This window comes from Andrena cerasifolii, chromosome 8 (assembly GCF_050908995.1).
Source record: "Andrena cerasifolii isolate SP2316 chromosome 8, iyAndCera1_principal, whole genome shotgun sequence".
Lineage (NCBI taxonomy): Eukaryota > Metazoa > Arthropoda > Insecta > Hymenoptera > Andrenidae > Andrena > Andrena cerasifolii.
The window spans coordinates 459,172-480,179 of record NC_135125.1 but is presented as its reverse complement, the minus strand read 5'-3'; the positions used below and the strand labels follow the sequence as shown (position 1 = coordinate 480,179).

Genomic DNA, 21,008 nt, shown 5'->3' with positions numbered 1-21,008 from the left:
CCAATAGCGTAACATATGTAAAGTTCTGAGGGTGTTACACTTCTACGTTCTGATTATTCCTGGTTTATGTTATACGATATTATCGAAGTATTTGAGCGTATTCAAGTGTTGTATAGCAATGTGTTTATTTTGAAATATTGTCATTATTTTATTGCGTTAGATAGTGTGTACTGATTTAATTACGACAAGAAAAATTGTTAATGTAACCATGGCACTTCTTTCTATCGGTAAAATACAAGATTTCTATGTGTGGAATGTAATAATATCAGCGATTGTTTTTACATTAATTGCATTTATTGCATTTGTATTTAAAAGGTAAGTAATAACATAAAACTTTTTATAAGTTTCCAAATACTTTTCTCTTTAAATGAAAGAGTATTCAGTTATCTAGTCACTTTTCGTCTTCATCAAATTTCAAAACAAATTCTCATGCCCTTTTATCAAAGTTATTATAAATTATTTTCTGATAGACACTTTAGTGCATTAGAAGTTTCAGTGAAATTTATATATCTTCCCACAACAGTTATACGACAAGTTGTGCTAGATCTATGTTAAATTAAGTAAGTATGAAGGGGTATAATATATTTTTTAGTAATAAATACAATTATAAGTATGAAAAGTATTCAAGCAATATTTACAATTCAACAAAATTAGATAAAAAATAACTGTTAGCATAATTTTGAAACTGAAACGGAAAAAAAATGAATACAGTAAAATCCTCCTATGACGCGGTCCTATCATACCGCGGTATAAATTAATTGCATTATAGGAGGGCTGACTTTATTTTGCAGCATATTCCCTTGAATCTAGAACAGCTTGCATGCTTTTTGGCACAGACCGCAACAGTTTTTGGATTTCTTCAGGGCGAGTACTCTACAACTTTTGACGTATTATTTCAAATAATATGTCCACATTTCTAAATTTCTTGACTTTCAAGGTTTGTTTTATGTGTTGAACTTTTATTAGTGAAATAACTAAAGTCCAGACGCAATTGACCACATTCTAATATAACAAATATATTTATTTGGATAATACATAACTCAAATGTAACTGTGATGATATAAAAAGGTATAGAATATATAACTAGTGAATGAAATACAAGGAACGAACTTTTTTTTTACGTATTATAACTCTTGCTGTTGCTAGTTATCTAATTTAGCAATCGCTTGTCAGACAACATGGCAGCATCTGCTTTGGCGTCGTCATCGTATGGCACCTAATACAATATTATCTTTCTAACAATGTGATTTCTCAGATTTTCAATAAGATTTAAGGCTGTACTTTAGAGTGGCCATTGCATTGCAGAAATGTACTTTTGTGCTAAGGTCGTGTTCATATGTATTGGCCGGTGAGTTTGGTATCACGAGCAGTGCGTGAGTAGAAAACAGCCACCACCACCTGAGGATCGTGGATTGGTAGTTGAAGTTGCTTGGCCACCGAAGCGTATGGTGGGGTAACGGGAACGCTGCTCGACTTCGACTGAACGAAGCCATGTGACTGTTGTTTATTCTTATCGTAGTTGTTGTGTACGTTACGAAGCTATGCGTAAACCAATACGAGATGAAGGTATCGAGGAAAAATCAATGTTCTGACCAATAAAGCTCCTGAATTTTTTCGGACCTAACGCACACCTATTGTGATGTATGTATTTCTATGCTAAAAACTCGGTTTGGCCTACACACAGAGTTAGGAGCGATGGGGCCTAAGTGATAGAGGGGAAAACACCTACAAGAGCGGTGGTAATGTGTGCACGAACTGACGCCAGCGCCAAGCCAGTCAAGTGGCCCACACATTACCACTCCTCCTGTAGGTCTTTCCACCTTCATTACTTAGGCACCATCGCTCCTAACTCTGCCTACACGTCAGGAGCTTGGCGCTATCCGCACCACTTGTGACTCGCTCTTGTTCTGCGAAGGCGAGAGTGAGATGGGACGAGAGCAAAAAAAAAACGAAAAAGTGTTGCGGATGCTTCGCTGCGTGAATACGTACCTCACGGGCACCGAATCCTCACCGTGCGACATGCAGGCCTAGCTCGCGAGAGAGTGAGAATGTTGAGAAAAGGAGCACCGAGCAGGCAAGCGGTATGGTGGGAGAATACCCCTCACAAAACTCACAGGCCAATATATCTGAACACGACCTTAGTCAACTTTTTACAATGCAACAAACATGTTTGAGATCACTGTTATAAGGGAATATCCAATTGTTATAGTTTGTAATGTATGCGATAGCATTTGTGTTGCTACAACATTTACATAATCATTATTGTTCATAATCCGTATAAAAAATTTAGATTTGTTCGAGATCATCTCCGATGGAACATAACTAACTGGGCTAATGATCTCTTTACTGACGGAAGCAAGTTTCACTTGAATGGATGTACTGATATTCGATTGATTCGTTGAAAAAAAGGGCGAAGATTTGATGTTTGGTACCAAATCCTCTCGTGGACCCAAAGAGGAGGAAATATAATGGTTTGGGGTTGTTTTTCTGAACATAGTATTGGTCTGTTACAAGGTAGAGGTGTTCGAATCACCTCAAAGAATCGATTCTTGAATTGATTCAAAATCGAATTATAAGAATCGATCCTTCTAAAAAACCTGAATCAAAGAATCGATTCTGGAAGAATCGAGATGAAAAGAATTGCTATAAAACTTTTTTCCAAAATTAGTACATATACATAGAAGTTGGATTTTAATAATTTTGAAAGAATCGATATAAAAAAATACTTTTACAAGGAACAATTTGGGATAGTTGTTGAAGGGCATTGTATTGAATAGAAGAAATATTTTGCTATACATTTTAAATATTTTATTCATCATTTAATTGCCATTCTTTCATTGATAAGGAATTTAAAAACAATAATTGCTGTAAATGTTCAGGTGATGAACTATTTCTGTGATCAGTTAAAATATTTCCTGCTTTGGAAAATACACAAGGAAGGAAGAAGGAAGAATGGTAAAGAAAGATACAGAACTGTCCAGAATCATCCAGAACAAAAAATCGCTTATAAATTTGGCGCGAATCCTGTATAAATTTGGCGGGAATCGTGTATAAATGGCGGGAAATGTATAAGACCAGGAAAACCTACGCAAAAAGCAGTTTGATTGTTCCTTTCAGTAGTGGTAATTAATTCCCCCAGACGGCAAAAAATCGTTTGTCGATTCTTACATTAAAGAATCGATTCTGAGGAAAATCGGATACCAAAGAATTGTTTCAAAAGATCGATCTTTTAACCAAAAGAATCGATTTTTTGAAGAATCGAATCGGAATTGAACGCCCCTATTACAGGGTTGACTAACTAATGGCTCACGGGCCACCGGGGGCACCTCCGCCTTGCTGCCACGCTGAACGGCCCCCTCCATACCTACCAGACTCTGACGATCGTAGTCGAAAAGAGAAGGAAAGAAGCAGAAATCCGCTGCGATTTCACCCTGCGAGTTAACCCTGGTCTATTATGTTGAATAAAAAGAATTATGAATAAGAATTATTATGCAAATATTTTAGAGATACAAATGCAACCATATGCACGTTAGAAGTTACGATGAATCGTAATATAGACTTTCAGACAAGCTCGCTCCAAGACGGTTGTGGGATAAGGGCCGTGTGATTCATTACTGTCCTCTTACAGAAGGTAACTTCACCTTCCTCACTCTGTGGACAGATCTTCCCGTAACTAAGCCATTACTCTTTAGTAATACGATCGCTGGTCATTTGCCATTTCCAAATTTTCTTTTTCTAAATAATCTCAAGTTACATGCGGTAGCTTGATGATTTAGAGTCACTAACCATCGTTCAACCAGCGCATCCAGAGGGGTGCATTGCTTGTGTCAAGACTTCATCCGAGACTTGACCCTGCCATAAACTCACCAAAAGCGAAATAGCATTACCCTACGTGTCTTTGTATTACCTCAATAATATGAAGTTAACATGGATTACACAACATGCCAAATAATTGGATATTTCAGCATGATAGTGGCCCCAAACATGCTTGCTGCATTTTAAAAAGTTGGCTAACACAAAAAGACATTTCTGTAATGCAATGACCATTCCAAAGTGCAGCCTTAAATCATATTGAAAACCTGTGGAACCATTTAAGGCTGCCGTCTCACCGGGCCTTGAATGTGTGCATACGTTCACACAAGCTAAGTTAAGCGTGTACGTACACGCGTGTAGTAATCAAATCGTATATTACAACTTACGACCTGGAATCGGCCAAAAGGAGGTTTTTGCGGGTATAGTTGCCTGCAGTAGACATCCGTGCAGACGGGTCTGGTGCGTTTGAACGCTAATAAGCACCGTACATGGAAATAATAATGAATTTATGACTCGAAAACTGACAGAATGAAGCTTCAAGACTTCTCCGTCACCGGCGTTGGTGGTACATTCGAGCTCCGTAGCACCAGCGTATACGTATACGCGATGTAGTAAACAAACCGTAAATTACAACTTACGCCCTGGAATCGGCAAGAAGGAAGTTTTTGCGGGTATAGTTGCCTCCAGTCGACATCCGTGCAGACGGGTCTGGTGCGTTTGAGCACTAATAAACACCGTGGGTTGAAATAATAATGAATTTATGAATCATGTACTGTGACAGATTCGAGTAATGACAGAATGAGGCTTCAAGGATTCTCCGTCACCGGCGTTGATGGTATATTTGCGCCATGTACCATCAGAACCGGTGGAAGTCCAAGCTAGCCGATAAGTGTAGGAAATACATAGTTGCCGATACGTATCGAGAGTCGGATCGCGTTGTTGCCGCATTTCCCCTATTACTATTTTGTCGTCACGAAGGCTTGAATGAACCACGACGAAGCGGCTGGAGACCGGAGATGGGCAAAGATATTATTTTGATAAACTCCAATAAAAGATACTTTATGTTTATCCGTTCGGAACCAAATTGAATTCATTCGACGACGAAAGATAATTTTTTTATTCGATCTTTAACCGTAGTTTATTCGACTTTTATTTGAATGCTTCAAACAACTTACGGCAGCGTGTTTATCCGAACCGGCGCGATCTCTCTTTGAGCCTGAAGACTTGGGCTGTTTGGCGGCAGCTTCTGATTTCGGTTCGAGAGGCATACACTGTTGCTTGCGGTGAATTATGTATTAATAAATTGTAAAACGTGACGTTTACAGTATTTATTAACATACTGCTGAGATTGTCCAGATTAATGAGTTCAAGCACGGTATAAATCGGATTATTTCTAGAACTGTACTTGGTAATTAAATATAGGGTAACTGTACTCGTTGTTGACAGTGTACCAATAGTTGACACTTTTATTTTTAGTCACAAATAATAAGCTTTTTATTAAAAAAATGTTTTTGACTAATACGCTTTTTGAAAAAGTATTAGTCAAAAGCTTATTATTCGTGACCGAAAATAAAAGTGTCAACTATTGGTACACGGTCAACTACGAGTACAGTTCCCTAAATGTAATCTAAATTCTAATTCAAAAATGCTAAAAATAAACCGATTTATACTGTGTTTAAATTTATTTTCATCTGGAAAATCTCAGGAGTATGTTATTGAAACGTTCATGACGATACAATAGCAAATGTGGAAGTTTTACATTCTATCAAAACAAACAACATAAACAATCACAATTTGTGATTCAATTTGAACTAAATCTCAGACATTGAGTGTTCAAAGTGATCCGCTTGGCATTGAATGAACCGTATATATGATATTTTCCATTCTAACCGAAATGGATCCTAACCCACTTCCAACTATCACGTTCTTTACGAAAAAGACAAAAGCTTCTACGTTCGGGACGTTAATCGCACCGCGATTACCGAAAATACAAAATTTATCGAGAAATGATACTAAAACTTTGCAGCCGTTCGTAGTATATCACCATCGAAATTGCAGTACAAGAAAATGATTATTTTTTATTGACTTTAGCACTATAGCGTTTACTATACACAGCAATAAAAGATATTTCTAAAAAATTCTAAGCTGTGAAATAGAAATCGACAAATACTAAAAACTAGAAAATAAAAAATATATAAAAAATAATTTTTATGATAAACGATTTTATTAAAAATGCACTAACAACTAAAAAATAATTCTTTTCTTGTACTACAATTTTGATGGTGTTAATATCACTAAATAATTCACTAATGAAATTGTAGAGCACCATGTGCAACCAGAAGTTGAAGTAACTGATTCATATCCTGTTATGAAATATCGTGCCCCACGATTTTATTGAAAGTGAATTATTTATAGTGATATTAACATCACCCACCCTTTTATTACTTTTTCTAAATAAAACCCATGCAACTAATCAGATTTTTTTTTTATTAAATTCTAATATGAAATATAAATATTATATCCCCCCCCTCCCCCGTTTCCGCCGCGCCTACCGCCGTGGCCACCCCGGCGCCATCCTCCACGGCTTCTGCGGCTGCCACGACCGCCACCGCCACGACCGCCACGGTCGTGCTTGTAGCGCAACCTGCGCAGCTCTCTTTTCATCTGAAACAATACAATAAAAATTACAGTTTTTACTTCTACCCGTACATATAGTGAATCCCAAAAATATTCGGACCCAAATGAATTAGCGTTCTGACAATTGCCACGTTTCGTACAAAGTTGTTTGGTATGAAGTAAGCATACACGATGCTTCTGTGGCTAGTGTCTGCAAAGGCGATGCCGCCAATAAGCCACGCCTCGCTGAGTTTCGTGGATTTCGACGCTTGAGACGAGATTCACTACAGCACTGCAGCTTGTATACAAATTCTGCTGTAGGATTACATTTCACGTTCGACCACGCGGTGTCGTTTCGTTTTTTCCGGGCTTCGCCTTCGCCGTTCATATCAAACAAACTTCAGAAAAATACACACACATTCAACATAACTTGCCTTTGCCATTTCTTTTTTTAATTTTCGCGTTTCCTCCTCCTTTTTCTTCTCCTCCGCTTCTTTCTTTGTTTTCAAAATCTCCCTCTCTTTTTCCGTTTCCTCTTCCTTTCTGTCTTTCTCCTCTCTCCCATTGTCTCCGTCTCCGTCCTGATTTCCCGGCTGACGCCAGGTCAATGCATCCTTGATCTGGAAATGAAATAATGAATGTGTTATTTTATGGCAAATAGTAAGATTGCACAGCGTGATTCTCTCGCTAGAGTCGTAAAGAAAATGCCGCGAATAAGCCGCGCCTCGCTGAGTTTCGTTGAAGTGATGAATTTCACGTTCTGCATTTCTCATCAGATCTTTGCGAAAATGGCGTCAACCGATTCGTTATGCCGTCACGATGAAAATGGCCCCAAGCTAATTTCGAGCGTCGAAATCCACGAAACTCAGCGAGGCGCGGTTTATTGGCGGCATCGCCTTTGTAGACTCTAGCCAGAGAATCACTTTGTATAACAGTATACAATATAATACTTACATTATGCATACTCTCCATTTTTTTCTTCAGCGTCCACCTGGTTGGCGTTCTTTCAGCAGAATGACGCTCCACGCAGCGGACTGTTTGCGCCGTTGCCTGGTTTGTAGAGCGTCATTTGTTTCAGTTCGCACCACATACGAATTTTTGGATTCACATTTCACGTTCACGGTTCGCGTTTACATTTTTATGTAACGGTTAGAAGGATTTTGAGTCGTGGTGCGTTGTGTTGTATTGTGTTTGTGTTTGTGTTGTGTTTGTTGGTTTAGTGTGAAATGAGTGACACTCTAAATGTGAATATGCAGGATGTGCAAGAAGATATGGACAATAATTCTCCGTTTCGTTCGCGACACTTACGTCCGTCCGCAAGGAGATTTTCGAAACGGAAAGTATATCGCGAAAAGAGAAGGCCTTTGACCCTTCAGAAGAAACAGGAAAAGGCAAAATTAGTAGACGACACTGCCGTAGGACAACATCCAGAAGAAGTAGCCGAGGAGCGTATAGTAGAGGAACCATCAACATCCGATGGACGAAATCATACGCATCAAGAGATAATGTACTTGCCATCTGATGAAGATACTGATACGGCCAGTTCGGGAGAAACTGAAGATGCGCTTGAAGACTTTGATATACAAAGTAACGAAGAAGAAAACTTCGTTATAGAAAAAGTTACGAAGAACGGGCCGCAAGAGCAATCGCGTCTCCAAAATAGCAACGATATAATGAATTTCCCAAATGTGGTTGCTCAATTGCAAAAAATAGGTAAGCATGCAAAAAATAGGGAAGACTGCGGCATTGAACACCTACAAATAACTGGTGCGAAACGGCGTGGCTTCAAGAGCATCTTCAGCGTAATGTGCACTTTATGCCATTACAAAGCAGAAATCTGCAATCAATCAGACGAAGCCGAAGAAGTGGATAGCAATCAGGGCGCCGTTAATGCAACAATTTTATGTGGAGGCAGTTATGCTCAGTTGGAACACACTTTTGCAGGAGTGAACATACGTTGCATGTCGAAGAGAGACTTTGTGAAGAATCAAGATAAATTCGTCAAGTCTGCAATGGTCGCTGCAGAAAAAGAGATGTTAGCAGCGGCTGATGAAGAAAAACGTTTGGCGATTGATAGAGGCGACGTTCCTCCCGGATCAGGGACCCCTCACATCCCCGTTGTGGCCGATGGAAGTTGGATGAAGAGATCGTACCGCAGCGGATGTTACGATTCTGCGTCTGGAGTCGGCGTGATAGTTGGCTATCATACGAAGAAAGTTTTATTTTACGGCGTTCGAAATAAAGTCTGCAGAATTTGTCGGATTGCTGCGAAAAACAATAAAGAACCCCGAAAGCACACATGTTTCAAAAACTGGAAAACATCTCGAGCATCGACTGCTATGGAAAGCGATGCTATAGTAGAAGGATTCAACACTAGCGTAGAAAAACGTGGGCTCGTTTATTCTACACTGATTGCTGATGGGGACAGTAGCGTGTATAAGAAGATTATTGATGCGGACCCATATAAGAGACAGATTCGTGTAAAAAAGATTGAATGCACGAATCATTTGTTGCGAAACTTTTGCACAAAAATGAAAGCGATTGTAAAAAAGACCACATCTGGACCATTGAGACAAACTGTGGAAAGTAGCATTCGCCGGATGCGCACGGACATCGTGAAAGCCGCAAAGTTTAGATACAATCAGAATGTATCAATCGACGAGAGAACGAAGAATTTGTATGGCGACATACAGAATGTTCCAAGCCACGTGTTTGGTGAACACGCAGAGTGTGCAAGACTAGAATATTTCTGCGATGGAAAGAATAAAGAGAATGAGAAAAACATCGTTCCAGACTTGATGAAAATTGGAGTGTACCAGGACGTGAAAGAAATACTTCGTCCACTATTAGCTCATGCGGAGAGCTTACTCTATAATACTACTAATAACGCTGTGGAAAGTTTGAACGGACTAATTGCCAAGTACACTGGCGGAAAAAGATTAAATTTCGCCGAAAGAGGATCTTATACAGGGAGATGTGCTGCTGCTGTCGTGGAGTACAACAGTAACCAAGTGCACTCGCGATTGGATGCGGTTATGAAGAAGAAAACGCCCGAGGTTGTGCACCAAATGGAAGAAAAGAAAAAGAAAGAAAAGGAAAAGAAAGCTGCAAAACAGAAGGAAACGAAGGCTGCGCGATATGTACGCAAGCATTTGCCCTCGCAGAAAGATTGTGATTATGGACAAAATGCACAGAAGCCAGACATGCCATCCGAAATGTACGAACTGGAGCGGGAAAAGCATATGCAAATGCTCAGTGACTGGCAAGAGAAAAGACATGCCATTGAAGATGAAACAATCGGACAAGCAAAGAACCGCAAATGGTTGCAGTACAGGTCCAAATTGTTGACAGCATCCAATTTTGGACAAGTGTGCCGTCGCCGACCTGACACGCTTTGCGCAAATACAGTAAAATCAATTCTTTATCCGAAGATAATTAGTGCACCCGCGGTGGAATACGGGAAAGAATGCGAGAATATTGTTCGCGAAGAATTGAAGAAGCAATATACAGATATTGCGGAATGTGGATTTTTCATCGACAGCTGCATCGCCTTCTTAGGAGCTTCACCGGATGGAATCATCGGTCAAGAGGGTATTTTGGAAATCAAATGCCCCAAATCAGCGGAGAACTTTACGCCTGAAGAAGCTATTGAACAAGTTCCCGCTGTCCGGCGCATGTTCACGCGTAACGCAGGTATTTCAATAAGTAAAACGCATCACTATTTTTATCAAATACAAGGCCAGTTACACATTACTGACAGAAAGTACTGTATATTTTGCCTTTGGACCCCGAAAGGGTTGAAATCTATAAAAGTAGAGAGAGATGATGCGTTTTGGAAAAGAGAAATGGAGCCAAAACTTGTTCAATTTTATTTAGAATGCATGCTACCCGAATTAATAGATAGTCGGCACAATAGGTGCATGACTATTCGGGAGCCACAATTTATTCTAGCAGAGAGAGCGAAAGAAAAACCGAAAAGCTTGAAAAAGCGAAAAAGGTCTCCCTCCAGAAATAATGAAACTATTATAACGGCCCGGCGTCGCACCGCGTTGTAAAGCGCGGTACCACTGACCCCGTCAGTGGTGACAAGTGCCAGCGATGGCACTTTTACTCGCGGATCATATGATCCCGCGAGTCGATCGACGTCGCCGTCACTTCCCCAAAGAAGTGACGAAGAAAATAATAAATATGATCGATCCGGCGTCGCACCGCTGACTATCGTCAGTGGTGACAAGTGCCAGCGATGGCACTTTTACTCGCGGATCATATGATCACGCGAGTCGATCGACGCCGCCGTCACTTCCCCAAAGAAGTGACGAAGAAAATAATAAATATGATCGATCCGGCGTCGCACCGCTGACTATCGTCAGTGGTGACAAGTGCCAGCGATGGCACTTTTACTCGCGGATCATATGATCACGCGAGTCGATCGACGCCGCCGTCACTTCCCCGAAGAAGTGAAGAAGAAAATAATAAATTTAATTCACCCTTTAATTTTTTCAGACACATTTCTAAGTTCACAGCGGAGCTGTTACTTTTTGACCCGTCGGGTAACCGGCTACCCGGAATAACTTCAAGCCATTGAATGTGGTATTGTTCGATCATTTTTACCTAATATCAAACAATACCATAGACAATAAAGCATTCAATTCCTTGAAGTTGTTTCGGGTAGCCGAGTACCCGACGGGTAAAAAAGTAACAGCTCTAGTTCACAGGAGCAGACAGACGGAATCGGGCTCGATCAAATGCGCCAGGTTGATTCACACGGGCCTCGCAGGTATACATGATGTTCGACGAATTATTGAAACAAATTTTTACTTTTATATAAAACTTACAGAAATGTCTGCGATCATTTGTTACAGGCGGATTCTTTACCAAATTACTGCAAACATGGTTTATGGGACAGTAATGTCAGGACAAATGGAATGATAAGTACCATATTTCAGGTAAAGTTTAACAGCTTATACATCTGCAGTAAAATTTTGTACGTTTACAAAACTACAATTAAGTATTTCCTAATGAACTTCATAATGTGTTACAGATCCACACTGCCTATGTCATCTTTCGGTACGAGCGACCTAAGAAAATTGTAGGAAGACCGTCAAAGAAGAAGAGGAAATACACCATTTTTATCTGTCCATTTCAAAGGGGCGAAAGCTTGAATGTCGAATTTCAATTCTCCAATGAAGTTGGATTGATTTATTGTAATGACTATAACTTGATTAGAAACAAAAAAAATATAAAAAAATGTTCTGTTAAACGATTTTGTCAAAAAGGCAGTAACAACTAAAAAATACATCTAGTGTTGTGCTACAATTTCGATGGTGTTTTTCAACTTTAAATAAAAACGTGGTTCAGAATATTTCATAACAGAATATAATTTCAATTTAGTATAGCCTCAAGTGTCGAAATGAATTTGTTGCGAGATATCCTGCTCCACGATTTTATGTGCAAATACACCATCGAAATTGTAGTATAAGAAAATAATTATTTTTTACTTTTTAATGCATTTTTCATAAAATCGTTTATTATAAATTTTTTAATATACTTTTTCTAGTTTTTAGTGTTTGTGGATTTACATTACTCTTATTGCTGTATGCAGTTTAACAGTTTGCTTGAAGAATGGTTGATTTATTGTTATGGGTTATTATTTATTGGTGACTAGGTAATTTTTTCACCCACTCGGAGTTTTTTCATAATTTTGTATTGTCAACCAAACTACGCACCTCTGCAAAGTTTCGAGGGAATTGGATGGTTGGAAGTGGTTTAAAATTGAGTTTCCACATTTGAATCAAACAAACAAACAAACAGAGGATCGTAGCTAAATAAAATCGTTTAATGGGACATTCCCAAATATCAGTATTGTTAGTACTGAACTCTGGTTTATATTGATAAATTTTTACAACCGTGGAATAACAATTCCGAAGAAAACCATGTACAAAACTATTATTGAAACAGACAATTCTTGTTGATATAAAAGATAATTTGATGTATAGTTAGATGAAAAAAAAGCAGCATATGTTTTTAGAAGAATTACAGCATTCATAAATTTCATTACGATCGGCATGTTACACTTCGGTGATGTACCTTATTCAAATTGTATGCTTTGAATTTGCACATTGATTGTACAAAGTATTGCATCGTTCTATGTATAAATAAATACTAAATTAGTATTGTTTCATTGACATGTTTCCTAACTTCACTACTCAACCTCTCTATCTTTCAATAGTGCTATCCTCCTTTACGTTCAGCGAGGCTCTGATGCTGGACACAGGAATTGGCGGGCTCCAGCTACAGCTGATGCACGAGGAAACACCTACAGCGGTGGTTATGTGTGCGTGACTGACGCACCGCAGTTCCCCACACATAACCACCGCTCCTGTCGATGTTCCCCCCTCCATCAGCGGTACATGGAGCCCGGTGATCGCTGCCTAGACGCAGCTCTCGTGCCGTATTCCTCCAAGCTTCTCAATAGAAGGAGCTGTGGCAACAGCGCGGCAGAGACGGAGACAACAGAACATGCGGCAACTATGCTGTCAAAAATTCGTCTACGTAGAGTATCGGTAGATGTCACCATTGTACAACTTCTTTTTACCGACCGCAGTAGTTTCATTAGGGTCCGTCTGTTTACAAGGGCGCTTCGATCGATTCGGACCATAACAAAAAGGAGACGGCCCCCTTAAGGCTGCCGTCTCATTTCTGTTATGGTCCGAATCGATCGAAATGTCCCTTGTAAACAGACGGATCCTAATGAAACTATTGCGATCAATAAAAAAAAGTTAAACAGAGGTGACATCTCCAGGTACTCTATGTAGACAAATTTTTGACGCATAGTTGCCACATTTTCTGTTCTCTCTGTCCCTGCCGCGCTGTTGCCACAGCTCCTTATATTGACAAGCTTGGAGGAATACGGCACGAGAGCTGCGTCTGGGCAGCGATACATCAAATTATCTTTTATATCAACAAGAATTGTCTGTAAAAAAATTAATACAAATATTTATATATAATATATAATATTATATTATATATAATATTTAAATAAATACAAATTTAATAACGTAATCATTATTTAAAACATCAATTTGGACAAAAAGTATATTTCAATTTAATACTTTTGTTATTCCACGGTTCTAAAAATTTATCAATATAAACTCGAGATCAGTACTAACAATAGTTTGATTCAAATCTGGAAACTCAATTTAAATCCACTTCCAACCATCCAATTGTCTTGAAACTTTGCAGGGGTGCGTAGTTTGGATGACAATACAAAAATATGAAAAAAACTCCGAGGGTGTGAAAAAATTACCTAGTCACCAATAAATAATAACCTATAACCACAAATCCAATCTACTTAAAATCATCCACACTCGTTCTTTACGAACTTTTAGCACTGTAGGGTTCAGGCAAACTGTTTAACTGCATACAGTAATAAAAGATATTTGTAAAGAAGTTTAAGGTGTACAATGTAAATCCACAAACACTAAAAAGTAGAAAATAAAAAATATATAAAAATTTATACACACCTACTTATAAAATCGTGGAGCAGGATATCTCGCTACAGATTCATTTCGACACTTAAAGCTGTACTAAATTGATCCATATTCTGTTATGAAATATCCTGCTCCCCTTTTTCATTTAAAGTTAAAAAAACACCATCGAAATTGTAGTACAAGAATTGAATTATTTTTAAAGTTGTTAGTGCATTTTTAATAAAATCGTTTAACATAAAAATAAGTCATAAATTCATTATTATTTCCATGTACCGTGCTTATTAGCGTTCAAACGCACCAGACCCGTCTGCACAGATGTCTACTGGAGGCAACTATACCCGCAAAAACTTCCTTTTGGCCGATTCCAGACCGTAAGTTGTAATATACCATTTGTTTACTACACGCGTGTACGTACACGCTTAACTTAGCTTGTGTGAGCGTATGCACACATTCAAGGCCCGGTGAGACGGCAGCCTTAAGAAGTTGCATAAACTTTTGTTTATAATATAATTATAATACAATGTATATGGTTACTTTGTTTTGCCACATTTAATTCTAAAGATACCACGACAGTGGGTACATTTTTACTAAGTTTGGGTAACTCTTATGGCAATGGATTTAAGTTTCTTTTGATTCCAATTCATTATAGTTTCCTAGATAATAGGTATATGAAATATGTCCATTTTGCTCCAGACTAAAAAGTGATGTCACTATGTCATCAGACAAATTTAGAAATAGGTTCTTTTGTATTTTCACTTAAATTTTTCAAAAAGGAATTACACCGATTTTGTAGTATTTTGTGCTACTGGAAGATGTAATTTAACATTACACTGTCCAATACTTTTTTCGGTCCGCAATATCCGCTGGGTGATTCTTGTAGAGTTTTTCGCCCGGAATACAAATCTGCAAGCAGAATTGCTGTACCACCTTCAGTTTTTGAAAAAACATGAGTTTTTGTAAAAACACACGATTTTGGGCAAAAGTGAGGTATTACGTGAAAACTAAGAACACTAGAAAGATCAACTTAGTCTCAAAAGATAGAGGAAAGTTTCCTGAATATATCAGTTATATAGTTATTAAAGGGTCTAGCAGGGTAAACATGGGCAAAAGTGCCCTTGAACCGATTTTAGCTGGCAATGCACCTTTCAATAGTGTGCACAGGAAAACATTGTACACCAAGTTTCGACCCCCTATCTGAACCAGGAGGGTAGTTATAGGGTAAATTCGAATTTTCGGTTTTTGCCATATTTTCCCTATTTAATGGTCAGCAAAAATTCTAAAAAAATCTGAAATATTGTAGACATGATTGTGTATGATTGTGAATTTTTTCAGATTTTTTCGTTGCAACTGCTAAGTGTAAGAAATAAAAGATTTTACTAGATTTTTAATTTTACAGTAGTTAGATATTGACATGACTATTATCTACAATTTTTTTTCAGATTTTTCGGTAATGTGCGCCATAGTTAAAAAATTCAGAAAACGATATTTTCGAGATATTTCGCGTGAAAACGTGATAAGTACTTTCAATTTTTGCATTTCCGTCATACAGTGAATGCATTATATGATTTTTAATATCTCTACATTCGACAGAGTAATATGTAAACGGAGGGAATTAAGTTAATATGATTAATTGGAAGTGTATACGCACCATATATCATATTGTACGAAAGAATCATTCAGCGCCGCAATTAGCGGAGTGGTTAGAGTGTTAGACTCCAAAACCGCTGCATACTCTCTTTTGTCGTAGGTTCGCACCCCACCAAAAAAAAATTGGACCTTGGTGAGCCAAGACGAATCGATTGCTACCATTTTTAACTTCGAAATCAGATGGGATCACCTCGAAAAATGGCCTCAAAGTTCAAGATTTTGCGGTTTTGAACAAAAGAAACCGGTAGTAAAATCCCATCCGGCCCGAGGGTAGGCAGGTGTTGGATCTGTGTTTGCCGCATGAGCCCCGTTTCTAATGCTCGGGACGAAATCGCCAATGGATCAGTTGTTTTTCATGAACATATTATGTGCATGATAGAATATTTGCAGGTATGAGTTTGGGAATGTGCAGGTTGGCATTCAGACTGCTGCGTCGTTTACAATAGTGACTGGAGTGACATTTTCTTGATTGAACGAAAGATAATGATGTGAAGATGATTAATCTTAGAATTCGCAAGACTGTTTTCGATATGCATATGTAGGGTAGACCGGGGGCGATAGTAACAGAGTGGCGATTGTAATACGTTAAATATCTCAAAACATATGATAGATATTAACACAAATTTTGCATACATGATGAAGAATGACATTTGGAATACACACATCCATGGCCTAGCAGTATAGATACACAATAGACATATATAGCAAAGAAAATAACTTTTCGATACCCTAAAGTAACTTTTTCTTACTGATTTAAAATTGTAATATAAATACTCCCTTTGCAAATACGTGTTTTTTCTTTTTTTTTATAATATTTAATGTGGCCATTTTTAAAGTAATACTGATCGTTACTTATCACTTCTAAGTCTCTCGTTACCCAAAATTTGTAATTTAAGTTCAAAAGCCTGGTCGGGGACGATTGTAACATCGGCAGTCGGGGTCGGTTGTACTACGACAGAACCGAATAGTGACAAAGAACAATAATAATATTGTCTTGATTGCATGGATTCCTATAGCACAGCACAAGCAAACTAAATGGAAAATAGGTGCAATGTACTGAATGTAAGGATTGACCACATTAAGAATACACCAGCCGAAACGTTTTCTATTTCTGCCACAATTGCGACACCGCAAAATTGGTTATAAATTTTACTTTTTTCATTTATTATTATAATTACAATCAATAAATATTTTAATTTTGTAACGTTAAATTTGACCCGGGGTCAGAGACGGTTGTAACACTTTCTCCCTTTCTCATTTTGTATTAATAACCTGGATATTACTTGACATACAGTGAACCTGTTTGTATTCCAAAGTCAAAGTGTTACTACCGCCTCCGGTCTACCCTAATTAGGTATGCACTTAACACTTCCGGACATAATAAATTATAATTCCTTGAATGGCGATGAAACTGCTTGATCCAGAGTGTAATGTGGAAATATTAACTTTTATCGAGAACACCTGTATTTTTGCTTACACACAAAAACAAACAAAAAAATCATAAGTAACTTGAAATAACATTACAAATAATAAATGAGTAAATACGTTTAACGTATATATACGTACAGAAAAAAATAATGACCAAAATAATTTTGCTTAGCTAGAATCGCATTCTAAACCACTGCGCGGCCTGACAGCAGTGAAATCATCAAATATCACAAACAAATGTATCGAGAGGAAGGACCTACTGTTAAGTAAAGAAGAAACGTTACTGTTAAGGTCTGCGCACACATATCCGTTCCGTCTCCGTTCCGTCTCCGTTCCGTCTCCGTATGGTGGCCGTTCCTTCTCCCTGCGGTGTCCCTAATTTCACTGACAACTGTGTGGGGGGCCTGCTCTGGCCCGGTAAGTCCCAATTCAGCCATTTCTGCAAGCCTGCTGTACAATTCTTTCAGTCAGTAGCGTGACACCTGTCGTATTGGAAACACCACTTTGTGTCGGTAGCGCATTAAAGTTATGGCGCGGAACGATACGGAAGAATTAGCAATACTTGCGCTAATTTTAGATGAAGACGAAGAAAATGTGCAAAGAATAAAAAGTATAGAAAAAAGGAGAAGGCTATGGGTCCACCAAGCGTGGACGAAAAGGGGCAGTGAAGGAGAATTTGCTACATTGTATAAAGAATTACAAGACGACGCTAGTAAATTCTATAAATATTTTCGAATGACTGCTTATACGTTTAATGAATTATTGAAGAAATGACAATTTTCAATGTACGGTTGTAAAATTTTACAATCGTTTTCTGAGTCATAAACCATTTTTATAATTTGTACCACCTGCAGGCAAACTAAATAAGCCTTGTATAAACATAAATGTTTTAATGTACGCTAAAGTAACATCATTTATGACATCCTCTATAAGCCAGGTCCTATTGGGAGATGAGAAGGAGACTACCCATAAGCTGAAATGTCACAGGGGCAAGGGGAATCGTCCACTCGCGACTACCTATCCCCTCCAACACAGTTCGTCCCGTGACAAAGAACGTGAACGAAACCAATCGCGACAATTCGCGGATATGGACAGCCGCTCAGAACCGAAAAGTAGGATTTCTTGGAGGCGATGGGGTGAAGTGAAAGGGCGATTCCCCTTGCCCCTGTGACACTTCAGCTTGTGGGTAGTCTCCTTTCTTCTCATCTCCCAATAGAATGTGTATGGAGATTTCGAATGCGCATACCAGTCCACACTTACCAGCCTATTTCACAAATGCGAATTAGTGAAAGATAATGTGTATTATGTACTTACATATGTACATACAGTGGGGACAAAAGTATTCGGACACCCTTTAAAACAGAATAACAACATTAAAATTGGTCCAAACGACGTGATTTTTTTTTTAGAAGCTAGAAGGATTAGTTTACTAAGTAGGTGGCCTGTTTCGTTCTTTTGAAAAAAATCAATCTTTTCATTACAATCATTAATAATCATCAGAATTATATCATGTTTGGTATAATTTTCATTGCAAAAACTTCAGCAGTCCATTGGTGGCATTTCTATGGAGATCTAATATTAATTATAGAAATTACCATTTTCATTACTGAGTGGCCTATTGCTGTCCTTGTCTTTATGACTCTAGGGTCTAGGACCTCTGAAGCGCGTGGTGCAAGAGCTTCGACCCGAGAACTTTTCACGGTCGACCGTGATTTCCGGACTCCGTCAATCCAAAGGCCCAAATATCGTTGGCAACTGAATTTTAGTTTCACCGAACGGATAGGGGTTCTACACTGATATCTGCTGACAGCCCTGACACGGACAAGTGTGCGCTGCTCTATTATAAAGCACGCAAATGATATTTTTTAACACGGGTCCTGACGGCCCGGACCTGACGGATACGGAGAGACCATCGAATTTCACGGAACTGACAAGTGCACGCTGCTCCATTCCAAAACGAGCAACCGATACCTTGTACGTCCACGGAACTGATGCGGAACGGATATGTGTGCGCAGACCTTAAAGGCCCCCATACACGAGCGAGCATGCTCGCCGAGCTGTTCGCGGAGCCGTTCGTGGAACCGCCCGCGTGAAGCTCGTCCACATGCTCGCGGGAGCCTACACACGTCGTCACCGAGCTGAGCATCTCACGAGCCGAGCATTTTAATCGCTCATCGATCCCTCATCCGAGACACCAGCGAGCATGCTTGCCGAGGCTGCAGTTCGCGAGCGGCTCGGCAAGCGGCTCGCTCGTGTATGGGAGCCTTAAAGCCATTATATGAAACAAATATAAATTCTTCTTGCGTTAACCATCTTCACATCATTATCTTTCGATCAATCAATAAAATATCACTCCACTCACTATTGTAAGCGACGCATTAGTCTGAATGCTAACCTGCACATTTCCAAACTCTTACCTGCAAATATTCTATCATGAACATAATATGTTCATGAAAAACAACTGATCCATTGTCGATTTATTCCCGGGCATTAGGAACGGGGCCCATGCGGCAAACACAGGCCCAACACGGCCCTGAAATGAAGGTCGCCATATTTGCCGCTTGGGAATTAAGTGATCTTTTGGCCCGTGCCGTATGAACCGCGCGTGGCGCATTGGGGCGACACCCGTATCAATTGGTTTCCACATCACCCATGGGGTACTATTATCGATGCGTTTTTTTTTGTCAGTGGTATCCCCTGTAGGCCTATTCCACTGTGCCGCGTGATAAAAAATAGAGTGGAAAAGCGCGTTTTATTATCAAAATTTTAAACATGTTTGGGAAAACTAGAATTTCGCACACGTTTCGACGTGCTGGGTTAATCTAAATTTTAGATAAAACGCGCTGTCCACTCTATTTTTTATCACGCGGCACAGTGGAATAGGCCTACAGGGGATATCACTCACAAAAAAAAACGCATCGATAATAGTACCCCATGGGTGATGTGGAAACATATTGATACGGGTGTCGCCCCAATGCGCCACGCGCGGTTCATACGGCACGAGCTTGAGGCGCCCGAGGCTTCTGGGCCGCCGCGGGGGCCAAGACGCGCGGCGGGAGAAAGGAGGCGTCGCCTCTGAAACTCGGCCGAAAAGATCACTTAATTCCCAAGCCTGTGCTAGAGTATCGCTTGCATCCCTCGGTTTTCCCTGAGGTGCCTACCCGAGGTCCCTCGGGCCGGATGGGATTTTAATACCTGTTTGTTTTGTCCAAAACCGCAAAATCTTGAGCTTTGAGGCTATTTTTCGATTCCATTTGATTTCGAAGTTAAAAATGGTATCAATCGATTCGTCTTGGTGAGATCTATCCAACGGTGCATAGCATACGCTGTAGGCTCGTAGGTCACTAATCCCCTCTGCGACTTAACATTGCCCTTTGTAAAAGTGTTGATGTGCATGATTTCCACGTAATATTTTTGCATTTTTACAAAAAATTGTGTACCTAGTATGAAACCGCTACCCAGCATCGGATTATGTAGACATTTCTGAAGAGGAAACCATCCAGGAAAATTGACGGAACTGTTTTTAACTCGCACTGGCAGAGAAAATATCCATCGGTAATGCATTCACGGTGTTTTGCCGCCTGGCGGCTATTGCTCGCCTGGCGTCTCATCATTTGCACTGTGTAAATCTCGCGCCCACTTAAAAAATATGAGAGTCGTAGATTAAATAAGGAATTAAATTATTTTATACTTTTTATTGTATTTTTATTTTTTTGAAGTCGGTTTTAATTTTTTCGTTTTTGTTTTAATATTATGCTAACAGTTTTTTAAATCTAATTTTGTTGAATTGTAAATATTACCCCGGTACTTTTGTTATTTATAATTTGATTATTATGGAAACAATATATTTATTGTCAAAATTATTAATTCTACTAAAGTGACTTAGGTACATATCAGGGCTTGAAACCGTTATTATAAAGATTTCGGTTCTTGAAAGAGTTATGAAGAACCTTTATTCGGAATAACCGTTATAAAGAACCTAAATATCAGGCTATATAAGTATAAGTTACAGTT

The 21,008-nt window shown here is 39.0% G+C and overlaps 1 protein-coding gene and 1 long non-coding RNA gene across 2 annotated transcripts in view; one reads left to right on the top strand and one right to left on the bottom strand.

Moving 5' to 3' along the window:
* The window catches only part of LOC143372282 (uncharacterized), a 394,641-nt gene that overhangs the window by 193,780 nt on the left and 179,853 nt on the right, over positions 1–21,008 (bottom strand). The window contains exon 2 of the long non-coding RNA XR_013086259.1: positions 5,242–5,429. This is a non-coding gene — a long non-coding RNA (uncharacterized LOC143372282). The remainder of the gene's footprint in view (positions 1–5,241; positions 5,430–21,008) is intronic.
* The window catches only part of LOC143372210 (sorting nexin-14), a 278,394-nt gene continuing 257,413 nt past the window's right edge, over positions 28–21,008 (top strand). Inside the window, exon 1 of the mRNA XM_076818229.1 lies at positions 28–315. Within this exon, the coding sequence (XP_076674344.1) occupies positions 209–315 (107 nt within the window). The 5' untranslated portion in view covers positions 28–208. The remainder of the gene's footprint in view (positions 316–21,008) is intronic.